The sequence below is a fragment of the Eptesicus fuscus genome, chromosome 10 (assembly GCF_027574615.1).
Source record: "Eptesicus fuscus isolate TK198812 chromosome 10, DD_ASM_mEF_20220401, whole genome shotgun sequence".
NCBI lineage: Eukaryota > Metazoa > Chordata > Mammalia > Chiroptera > Vespertilionidae > Eptesicus > Eptesicus fuscus.
In genome coordinates this window covers 8,200,264-8,212,453 of record NC_072482.1, presented here as the reverse complement: position 1 = coordinate 8,212,453, position 12,190 = coordinate 8,200,264, and the positions used below count along the sequence as shown (strand labels likewise).

General features: G+C 40.7%; 1 protein-coding gene across 1 annotated transcript in view; it reads right to left on the bottom strand.

Moving 5' to 3' along the window:
- ZFAND3 (zinc finger AN1-type containing 3) overlaps positions 1-12,190 on the bottom strand; it is a 368,849-nt gene that overhangs the window by 28,829 nt on the left and 327,830 nt on the right. The window contains exon 5 of the mRNA XM_054722490.1: positions 7,513-7,680. Coding sequence (XP_054578465.1) covers positions 7,513-7,680 — 168 coding nt within the window. The remainder of the gene's footprint in view (positions 1-7,512; positions 7,681-12,190) is intronic.

The window sequence follows — 12,190 nt, the reverse complement described above, 5'->3', positions numbered from 1 at the left end:
GAATATTTACAACAGCTCTACTCATAATATCCCCAAACTGGCAACAACTCAAATGTATGTTAATTGGTAAATGATAAACAAATGTGGTATTATCCATACAATGAGATACTACTCGACATTAAAGAGGAATGAACTATTGGTCCATAACAACATGGATGAATCTCAAAAACAACATGCTGTGTAGACACACAAAACTATATATGTATTGTATGAATCCACAGATATTAAAATTCTAGAAAAGGCAAAATTATATTAACAGAAAGCACATCAGTGGTTGCCTGGGGCTGGGGTGGGAGAGTGTAGAGGCTGACTAAAATGGGGCAGAAGAGAAGCTTTTGGGGTGATAGACATATTCTAAAATTTGAACTTGGTGATGGTTTCACAACCTAAATTTACTAAAACTCACCTATACATAAAATAGGTGAATTTTATGATACATGAATTATATCTTTAAAAAAATCTGTTTAAAAAACCCACATACATCTTTCCAGGCAAAGAATTAACTGAAACTATTTACTCTTGGAACTAAAACAAAAATATCAATAATTAATTTCCTTTTGTAATAATCCATTTTCTCCCCTTAAAAAAGTATTCTAAGCAGGGTAACCTATCCAAATGGCCTTGAGAAGTTGTTATTGTGCTGTGATGGCTGCTAAAGTTGGACTATAGAAGTACTTGCAAATTTGCTATCCAGATGAAAAATATTTTATTTCATGGGACAGGGTCTCTTGGCTCACCTGCCAGTCAGGAGGATATGAGGAGGCTTTGGCAGTGTGCTCTGCACATACTGTGCTTTTAAAAGCTCGGTCTCTGGTGCTCCTATGCTGGGGAAGGGAGACGTTCATGTTTCTGAAATCTCTCTACAGCCTTGTGAAAGCACAGATGGTAGTTGGATCTCTGGGACAGGGCTGAACCAATGGGCTAAATACATGGAGTTCGTGTTCAATAAAAGGTTTGATTTGTTTTGCTTTAAAACTTCAACTTGCAATAATTTATGGAGGAGCAGCAGAGGGACTAATCTGGTTTTAGACTAGAGCTCTTACATATTAAAGATTAAGTGGGGAATACAGATAGCATATTCTTGTTTAGGTAAAAATATAGTGAGACTGAAAGAAAAGGGGTAGGAAAGGGAGAAAATTTCCTCAGAATTAGCCTCAAGATTTAATTACCCTAAGCTCTCATACATATAACTCCCATCAACGATATTCTTTTTACTTTTGGGAGGGAGGCTGGGCAGGACTCCTCCTCTTGAGCCAGAGGTAACCCAGCTGCTGTCTCAGAGACACTCTAGGCCAGTGGTTCTCAACCTTTCTAATGCCGCGACCCTTTAATACAGTTCCTCATGTTGTGGCGACCCCCAACCATAAAATTATTTTCGTTGCTACTTCATAACTGTAATTTTGCTACTGTTAATGAATCGTAATGTAAATATCTGTGTTTTCCGATGGTCTTAGGCGACCCTGCTAGCAGTTCTCAACCAGTTAATTCGACCGCTAGCAGGGTCGCCTAAGACCATCGGAAAACACAGATATTTTTGATAAAAAGCACTGTATTAGTATCAATTTACTAAAGTTGATAACTGTGCTATAGTTATATAAAATAATATTTCTATTCTTAGGAAACATTCATTGATGATTATAAAAGTAAAGGGCAAAACTTACTCTCAAATGGTCAGGAAAACACTTTTAATTTCCAAATAAAAAGTTAATGGCAACCACACACACAAAAAAAAACGCCCAAAACAGAGACACCTTAAAAAAAGAGGAAACAGGCCCCGGCTGGTGTGGTTCGATAGTTAGAGTGTTGGCCTGCCCACCAAAGGGTCATGGGTTCGATTCCTGGTCAAAAGCATGTGCCTGGGTTGCAGGTTCCATCCCTGGGCCCAGATGGGGCACATGTGGGAGGCAATCAATCAATGTGTTTCTCTCACATCTATGTTTTTCTCTCTTTCTCTCCCCCTCCCTCACTTCCATTCTCTATAAAAATCAATGGAAAAAATATCCTTGGGTGAGGATTAACAACAACAAAAAAAGAGGAAACAGAGGGAAAAAGTATGGAATACTACCAAACAAAAACAACAGACAGAAACACAAAGGAAAAGACCCAATGGAGACACAGAGCTCCCAAGAAAACAAAAGATAAAAAGGCTACAGGAAATCCTCATACATTAACAGTTATCCTAAATGTAAATGGACTGAGTTCACCAATAAAAAGGCACAGAGTAGTAGACTGGATCAAAAAACAAAACCTAACCAGCCCTGGCTGGGTTAATCAATTGGCTCAAAAATTTGCGAGTCCTATTCCCAGTCAGGGTACATACCTAAGGTTGCAGGTTCGATCTTCGGCAGAGGCATATGAGGGAGGCAACCAATTGAGGTTTCTCTTCCACATCAATACTGCTTTCTCATTCTCTCCTTTACTCTCTCTCTTTCTCTCTCTCTCTCTCTCTCTCTCTGAAAATCAATAAAAACATATCCTCAGGTGAGGATTAAACAAACCCCCAAAAAAACAAAACACAAAACCCACAACCATATGCTTCAAGAGACACATCTAAGCTGCAAAGAGAAAGACTCAAAGTGAAAAGATGAAAAATGATTCTCCAAGCAAAATGCATTCACAGAAAAGCAGGAATAGTCATACTTACATTTGACAAAACAGATTTTAAGGTAACAAACAACAAAGATGGATGTTTTATACTAATAAAGGGTAGTGACCACAGCAACCTCGGTTCAGATCTGAGTCACGGCACCAAGAAAGAAGAAGAAAAAATAATAATAAAGGGTACACTAACATCAAGAAGACATAACACTTCTCAATATACACTGAGTGGCCAGATTATTATGATCTCTGAACACATAATAATCTGGCCACTCAGTGTATATCCTATATAATAAAAGGCTAATATGCAAATTGTCCCCTCGACCAGGAGTTCGACCAGCAGGCAGGCTGGCCAACCACCCATATCATTCGTGCATGGGTGGGGGTCTGGCCAGCCTGGCCATCCTCATCAAATCGGGGCCACATCACCGCCACATGAATGCTGTGTTTTCTAAGCAGATCTTTCATGACACACACAGCATGGCTTTTTAATTGCTGTGCATTGCTTCCCAGAACCACAGAATTAATTTTTAACTACTAGCCCAATAGCTAATATGCAAATTGTCCCCTCGACCAGGAGTTCGACCAGCAGGCAGGCTGGCCAACCACCCATAGCATTCGTGCACCGGGCCAGATTATTATGCATTCAGAGATCATAATAATCTGGCCACTCAGTGTAAATGCACCCAATCAGGGAGCACCAAAATATATAAGGCAACTACAAATAAAACTAAAGGGAGAAAAAAAATTAAAGACAGTACCTGGAAACCTTTTCTGATTTGTTCAAAATAAAGCCCAGATATTCTATTTTTGAAAAGCTTCCCAGGATTGAGAATTGCCTAGATCAGCAGTTCTCAAAACCTTGGAACTTGTTAAACATTCACAGTACTGAACTAGCACCCCTGGGGGTGGGGCCCAGCAACTCTGTTTTACCACACCCTCCATGTGATTCTGATGCCCACTCAAATTTGAAGCCACTGACCCAGACTATGAGCTTCTATATTCTGTATATCCAGCTCCTATAGTCCCACAAAACCTAGCAAATTGCTTTGTGCATTGTCATACCTCAATAAATGCTTGCTCAATTTAATTTGACAGTGAATGATAAGGCAGAAATGAGCACTGGGGCACTTGGAGATGATTACTCTAAAGGCACCAGCTAAAGCATCACTCTGACTTTCTAAAGTATATAAAAAATTTATTTTAAAAGCAATAAAGAAAGTCAGATTACTCAGGTTAGTAAAAGCACTGTTGTCCCAAAAGGGATCTTATCAGCTTACAGTTTGTTAAGTCACTGTCCATTGAAAATATGCAATAACTTATGTAAGCTATTGGGCTAGTAGTTAAAAATTAATTCTGTGGTTCTGGGAAGCAATGCACAGCAATTAAAAAGCCATGCTGTGTGTGTCATGAAAGATCTGCTTAGAAAACACAGCATTCATGTGGCGGTGATGTGGCCCAGATTTGATGAGGATGGCCAGATTTCAGAAGAACACCTTCTAGGTAGCATCTGGAAAGATAAGATGCCTATAAAGAGAATGAGCTGATCAATTTACCTACTGAATAGAAAATGAAACAAATAAATCCATTTTTATGCAACTGTTTCCTATCTTGAGAAGTTAAACTGTTGAAGTTACTCTAGGATGGAGGATCTAGTCCCAGCCTCACCACATGCCTTTTCTAATTGGCATCCTGAAAGACTACAGAAAAGGGTGTTGCTTTGGTACTGTTGACTTAAAGGTTATCTAGTCACAGAAAGGCAGAGGAGGATTCATCTTCAAAATTCATCTATTTATTGAAAGCCCATGGAGTGCCTTGGCAATTAACAATTCCTACTACCTCTAGCTGTTCCCTATGTGAGAAGGCTCCAAACTCGTCTTACAAATTGCTCTTTTGAAGATCAAAGGGAAGCTGAATGTGTCTGTGTGTGCGCTCCATGAGACTGTAATTTAATGGAATTTTTAGAGAAGGCTTGCTGGCAGTGTTTGGATGACAGCCCTGGGGCAGAGGATTCAGGGGAGCTTGGCCACTCTTCCCTTTGGAGCGTCTTCCCTGTCTTTAATTGGCACCTCATTAGAAATTAATGAAAATGACATCCTCTGTTCTTCCTGCTCTAGGCATCGAATGCTACAAAAAGGCCCATCACAATTCATAACACATTCAATTTATATAGCAATGGCTCTTAAGCATTATTTATGAGATGTGAATTTCTTGTCAGCAGTTAATAACCTGTACAAAGTTGAAGGGGAATGGAAAAAAAGATTGTGAATATATATATATACACTAGAGGCCCAATGCACGAAATTCGTGCAAGGGGCTTGGCCTTCGCAGCCCTGGCTTTGCCTGGAAGGTCATCCAGAAGGACATCCAGAAGGTTGTTCGGCTGTCCAGTCTAATTAGCATATTACGCTTTTATTATTATAAACATTTTCTGCCGTGGAGAAGTGTGCTGTTTGAGTTCAAACTACGTTCCTGAGTCGTCACTTTCAGTAGTGAGTTACTGTCCCCCCTCCCCCCATAAAACCTTTCAGGGCAGTCAAATGTCTCTCTAACACTCCATGCATCCTCAAGGAAATAACCATACAACTCACCCTTTCCTGGAGAGATCCAAGCAGACAGGCAGGAGGAACACAAGAGCTATTTGTCAAAGACAGTCCCAGAGGTGTATGTTCCCATTGCTGTCCTTCATCTTTTGAAATGTGGCAGTTGACGCAGATATTTTTCTGGGCACAGAAGTGTAATGCTCTCAGTGGGCCAAATGGAATTCCTAGCTCTCTCTGGGAAGGCTACATCTGGAGGGACTGCAGAAAGCTCAAAACTTTCTTCCCCACCAGAAAAATCAAATCTCTCCATAAACAGGTCCTCAGAATTCGGCATAAGCCAAGGGACTACGTATTATATCCTTTAAAAAGAATGCACGTCTTTTGCCAAACCAATAGGCACTCAGAAATCAGCCTCCTATCCCAAGAGGTGAAGAGCACAGCAGAGTAATCCACGCTTACCAGAGACGATCAAGTTGGCTTCACTTAGAATAATGTGATGTATTTCTAGATTTTTTTTTTTTTCAGCAGTGCAGAAGACCTTAGGAAAATAGGTGGTTTGCATCCAAGCTGAAGGGTAACCTGGGAGACTTGGTTACAAGTCTCAGGGCTAAACTGGGAACTCTTACTGCTTGCCTGACAAGGAGAGGAGGTATTATGACAGAGGCAGGATGGAACACGCAAGGACCAACTGCTTGATACACTAAGGCAAATCCTTTTTAGTACCCAGGATTCAGTTACTTTCCAGAAGGAAAAATGAACATTAAGGTACAGGAAAATCTCATGATTCTAATTTAGGAACAACCAAAGGTCTGTGTTATAGAAGCAACAGGCAAAAATGGTCAGGTAGGTTTTGCAACACTGGTAATGAACTGAACTGCTGAAACCCACCAATAGTTCACATGAAGACCAAAGCAAAAAGGGCATGACAAAAAAATCGAACTCTGCAATATGGGCCCCAGAGTTTCCTTAGCTAACCATGGTATTCCCGCCTTACCTCATCAAGAATTTAAATTACCCGGGAGGGTTGATCCAGGAGCAGTCTATAAATAAAATTCTGGGCTCACCTAGGCCATGCCACATGCATGAACACAACTGAAGTGTGAAAGCTCTGCTGACAGCATCTGCCCCCACCTCTTACCCCAGCCCTCCTCTTTATACTTTCACACAAGCATTTAGGAGAAAACGAAATGCCAATCTAGAAATAAAAAGTTGTCCATTGACACCTAGACTCCCCATGTTGCTATTAAATGTCCCCATTTCTGCAGTTGAATATATGCTTCTGATCTTGTTATACCCCCTCCCCCCCCCGTCCCCCACTCCCACAAGTGTGCAACAGGCAGAAACAGGAGTTCCAAGTTAGTTTCCATGAGAAGCTGGTACTCCCTTGTTTCCTTCTCATTTCCAACAGGGCAGAAGATTGAGGGACAAGAGCAGCAACAGCTACATCTTTAGAAGATAAAGGATTTGGAGTGCCTGTAACTTTCTAGCTGCTGAGAGAACCATCTGGTCCTGGTTGCCGGCATCAGTACTTGTGAAATAGCTATGACTATCCCAGGGGTGAAAGGAAGCTTCTTAAGCTCATACCTAAGGACAACGATATAGAATTCTCAGAGGCTAGACCTAGGCCTCAAAGTTGGCCTGATGACAGCTCTGTCCCATACAACAGTTTGGTAATATTAAGCTTTAAAATCGAGAAATAGGAACAGGGACAGAAAGACTCTTAAGTCAGCCTAAATGCTGCAGCTATACAATTATGTGTGGTTGAAGGGAGAGGAATGATTGGTCTAAGTTTTGTTCTACTGTGGGTACGCATAAAGTTTTTAAAAATACATCTCTGTGCAGCAATTCTAAGAGTTGGTATTACACTGGATAGATAATATAGAAGAGGCTACTTTAAAGTTATTTTCAAGGGGTTAACTGACAAATTACGGTTCAAAGAAAATAATTTTCTAATCAAACTAATTTAAAAAGGATATGGGAGAAGAAATCTATTTATTACACACAGTAAAAGGCTCATTCAAAATTAATTTACTATCTGAATTTTATAGTACATATATCCCAGAATTTGGCTGGTTTGGTTAATTTCTAAATAAGTCATCAATGAGAAGGAACCAGAGTAATCAATGGGAAGACGTTAAAGCAGTAAGCAATGACAATGCAACTCTGAAGACATGTGACAAAATAGTGGGGGGTGTTTTTGCTTCTTTGTATGTGCTTAGAACTAAAAATCCTCTACTCCTGATTTCTCAAACTCTAAACTATTGCTTTCAGGGAGGTTTCCAGAAGAACAATGGAGTTCAGACTCTTAGAATAATTTCCAAAGCTATGCCAGGGACAAAGTCTCCGTCATGTCACTGGGGGAGATGCTTACCACAGCGGCACGATCCCAGTTCCTGCTGCACCAGCTCCAGTTTGGTTTGGCACTGGAAGCACCGACGTCGACTCTTCTGTTTAGATCGGCTGGTTTCCTCGGATCGTTCAGTGTTCTCCAGTAGTCGTGGCCGTTTCACTGGCGAAGCCTCATTCTCAGACTGTGAATCTGACCAAAACAACACATTTGGGGGTCAGGGTTAGTGCTTGGCCTGGCAAGCACAGCAATTAATGTGCTCCAGGCATTCTAATGCCCTTTTCCAGGAATTGGATCTGTGTAAGCAACAGCCAGCTCTGACTGGCCTGGTTTCTACTCCACAAAGTGTGACAAGCATGAACCTTCAGGGCTGACTTCTAATGAGCTAGATCTGAACCAGGAGAGGAGAGTGGGGGTGGCTCCACAAAAATCTGTTGTTTTTAATAATGGCTGTCTCTATGAGAACATTCAAACTGGTAATTCTTTAGAGAAGGGACTATGTCTAGTACTTCTTTATATTGCCATGTTTAGCATAACTCCATACTTAAAGCCAGTGTTTTGATGGGTGATCTATAATCTTTTCTAGCAAAAATACTCATGTTTCTACTCCTAAACAGACAAGAATCAGTTTCTAATATTGGAAATTATTTCAACTGTATTCAGAGTTAAGGAGTGTATCCCTGCTTGTTTATCAAAGAGCTGCCCCAGGGCCTCCATTGTGGAGTGTACAGAGGCAGCACTTGGTACCACAACACACCCTAGGGTTGGTGCCAAATTGGCATGTGGAGGGAGGCGTAATGTGACAACTTTTATTTCACACGACTTTAAAAAAGTAACTAAAATGCAATAAAGTTCATGTTATAGGCAGGCTGTTAATAACTCTTGCCTTCCAAAAAAGGGCAGCACTTGAGGGCTCTGTGCTCCTGGAAGTGCCCCCACTGCATACTGAGGATGCACCTCTTGCCAAGGTTCTGGAGTGGTTTGTGCTAAAGCACCTCTGGAAGGGAATCTCCTGGATGATCTTCCTTAAAACAGATCCAGATCCTACCACTTCTCACCCGTCCACCACCTCCAACACTGGTCCAATTCATCACCATCTCACCCAGCCTAGTAAAACAGCTGCTTAACTGGTCTCCCTGCTCACCTCCTTACAGTAGATTCTCCACACAACAGCCAAGTGATCCAGTTCAAAATCAAGTAAGAATTACTTCACTTCCTCGCCTGAAACCCTCTCATAGCTCCCCTTCTCAGAATAAAAGTTCAGATTGCCGTCCTCTCATCTCTCTCACCTCATCTCCTGCTGCTCTCTCCCTCTGCTCTATCCACACTGGCCTCCTCATTGTCTCTTACCTCAGAGCCTTTGCACTTTTTGCTCCCTTTGTCTGGAACACTCTTCACCCAGATCTATATGGGATCTAACCTCTTTTAAGTCACGTTTCCATTTTAAATTTCTTTTTAAATTACAGTTGACATACAACATTATGTTTCAGGTGTAGTGATTAGACATTTATATAACTTACAAAGTGAGCACCCTTTTCAATGAAGTCTTCTCTGATCACCCTATCTAGACCGCTCTTGTCCCCCCTTCCCTAGCATTTCCCTTTTATTCCTCCATAGCACTTTTAACATTATCTCCCAGGAGAATATAAACTCCTGGAGGGCAGGAAGTTTCACCTGATTTGTTCACTAACGTGCCCTCCATGCCTACAACTCAATATATATTTCTTGAATGACTGAATCTACTCCTAGGCAGTCCTGATTTTCTATTTAAAGTGGCTCTAGTGAGAAGCAGCAGACGGTTGGATGCATTTCAATGAAGGCTGTCTGCATCCCTTTCCCCAGCCTCCCTCTGTGTGAAGATGATGCCGCACTTCATCAGAGAGCACTCACTGGTCCCGATAGTGACGATGGTGACAGTTCGCTCACAGCCCCCAGCCCATGGCACTGTGCATTGACTTACGGAAGTGTAAGGCATGCACTATTCTTAGCAATTGTAAACTTCATTTTTCATCTCATTTAGTTCTTCCTGTCCTACATGACATTTTCCCCAAATACAAACCAACTAAACAAGGCCTTTGATGAAAACAATTGAAAGCAAGTTCAGCCTATTTCCAAGCTCTGCTGAGAGCAGCTGTCCAAACCCAGTCAGTGTGATGACTGAGGCAGGTACAGACACACCAGGCCCCCTCCCTTTCCCCTACAAGAGCAACAAGCAACAATCTAAATGTAAATCATTACAAAGCAGCCAGCCAAAAGGAATTCACCTTGCATGAGCCACACTGCTCTTCGGGGGTCCTTTTTCACAAACCAGCAATGGCACTATTTGTATTAATGACCCTATTTGGATACCCCCCATTTTTGGCAACAAAAAGAGAAAATTCTAGAGTAAAAGCTATAACAACAAAAAAATGGTATTTGTTCTGAGACAAGGTCCTAAATCTGGAACATCCTTATAAGAAATTACCCCTCAACCCTGGTGGGCGGGATGGAGAAGAGAAGGGCCCACCTAAGAAGGGGAGGCAGTTGAATCCTTGGCATTTATTAATATTGTTAAAATGTAAAAGGCCCTGACATGATGCCAGCACACCTCTAACTTAAAAGAGGCGTGCTCAGACCACAAGCCTGTCATTCACATTGCTATCTGATAAAACTGTGTGTCTAGAAATGCAGAGCTCACAAAGCCAATTTTCACATGAATCTGTCCCCAACTGTCAAATTCGCTGTCTACCTGCATAGCACCATCTCCATTTCTAAAGCAAACCTTTGCTACAAGAAGACAATTTTCTTTCAATGTGGCAATGCTATCCATAGATATTTTTTTAATAAGCCAGGGAATGATATATGAAGAACATATTTTAAAATGTATGATTCCTAAGAATGGGAGACAGAATTCATATTTACATAACCATAATCATTATTGATCATCACCAAACAACACACTTGATAGGGCCCCCCAAGCCTAATCTTTTTTCTTTTAATTTCCCACCTTATCTGGCCAATGAGCATTCAATAACAAAACTAAGGACTAAGTCTGCTTGATCTCATGCTGAAATATTCTTTTATCTACTTGACATTATAGATAAAGACTACTAGTTATTTGTTCTGGTAGGCAGGAGGCCTGGGACATTCCTGAAATAATGGGTCCTAAGGGAGGTTTCTGATGCTGCCAAGAGTGTCTGGAGTCAATGTCCCAGCAGCGCACAAGTCTCAGACCAAAGGCATGAGCATATAGAAAATCTGAGCCATGAGAAGAGTCCTCCCATGATCCTAAACCAAGACGCACACATTGTTTACCAGAATGTTATTTTTTAGAATCAAGGAGCTGTCCCTAGACATTAAGAGATCCATAACTTTTACGCTTGGAATATGTCCAATTAACCTTCTTCACTCAGTCCAGGGCCTATTAAATGGAAAGGAATCCTGTGCCCTCTAATGCCCTTACCACAAAGAGGGAGGGAGAATAAACTCCCTAAACGGTTTACCATCACTATCCTCCACTCGGTGCCATCAAGGGAGGTGACTGTGTTATGCATCACTTCTTGGTGAGGCAAACCATTCCTTGGCATTTTCTCACAAGTCAACCTGCTGTTTCAATTAGAAGTTAATGAAATAAAGAACAGTCTACAGGGTCATCATCATGTCTGCATAAGAAATTTACATCTCCTCTGCTAATTGTTTAATGAAACTTTGTGCCATGGGGTGAGTTGCCTAAATAAGAGAAACAGATGTCCAGGGCAAGGATTCTAATTACATAATAATGAACTAAATAATTCAACTATTCAATTATAAATTTTATGTCCATTTAAAAAAGATCCAAACATAGTCACACTAAAGGAATACTCATCTACAGTCCATATTTGAATAAATCCAACTTTGATTCTTTACTTTTTGATCACAAACATAATTTCTGTTACCCTGCAGCACTTTTAATTTCCTCAACAACGACAGAAAACATCTAACAGTCTACTTGCTTAATCTGAACTTGGGCAGTAAGGGTTAAATATGGAGAGAAAAGTGAACAGAAATAACTCTTACATGCAGCTTTAACTGTCAGAAAAAAACGAGTCCTTGCAAGGAGCATGCTCATTAGCAGCAGGCGGAGCTGTAGTGGCAAGCTAGAAACTGTCCCCACCCCAGGAATTATGAGTGATTTCTAATTAAGATCTTTCATTAAGGGCCAGCAAAGCACATTTTCCTCCAGTATGCTTTTTCTTGAGAAAGTAATCTAGTCTGTATATACCCACACAAGAGCTGCCACACTCCCATGCCAGATTCATAGTTCTTGGTACTTACCAGGCCCTTTCTTCCTCTGCCTAAATTTAACAGAATGAGAATAATATCATATCAAGTCTTCTAGACAAAGGAATGTCTGATCAAGAATTATAATGTGATTAATCTAGAAAGAAAAATCTTAGAAAAATATTTTACCCATGAACTCCCTAGATTTGAAGGTAGCTAGTGCTTAATTTGTGACAGAGAAACAAGCACAGTGATTTTATTTAAAACATTAATCTTCTGAAGAGAGCAATTTTCTAATTGTACTTTCCTACCAAATCGCTGAAAATAGTGTTAAGACTTAATTCAGAAACAGTTTATTTAACTGGAAAGCTTGACTGGAGACAACAAACAGAGCTATTTCTTTTAAAATTCTGTTTTGTCTCTGACAGAAATTCACATTTGTCCCTTACTGTCACTTTTCTTG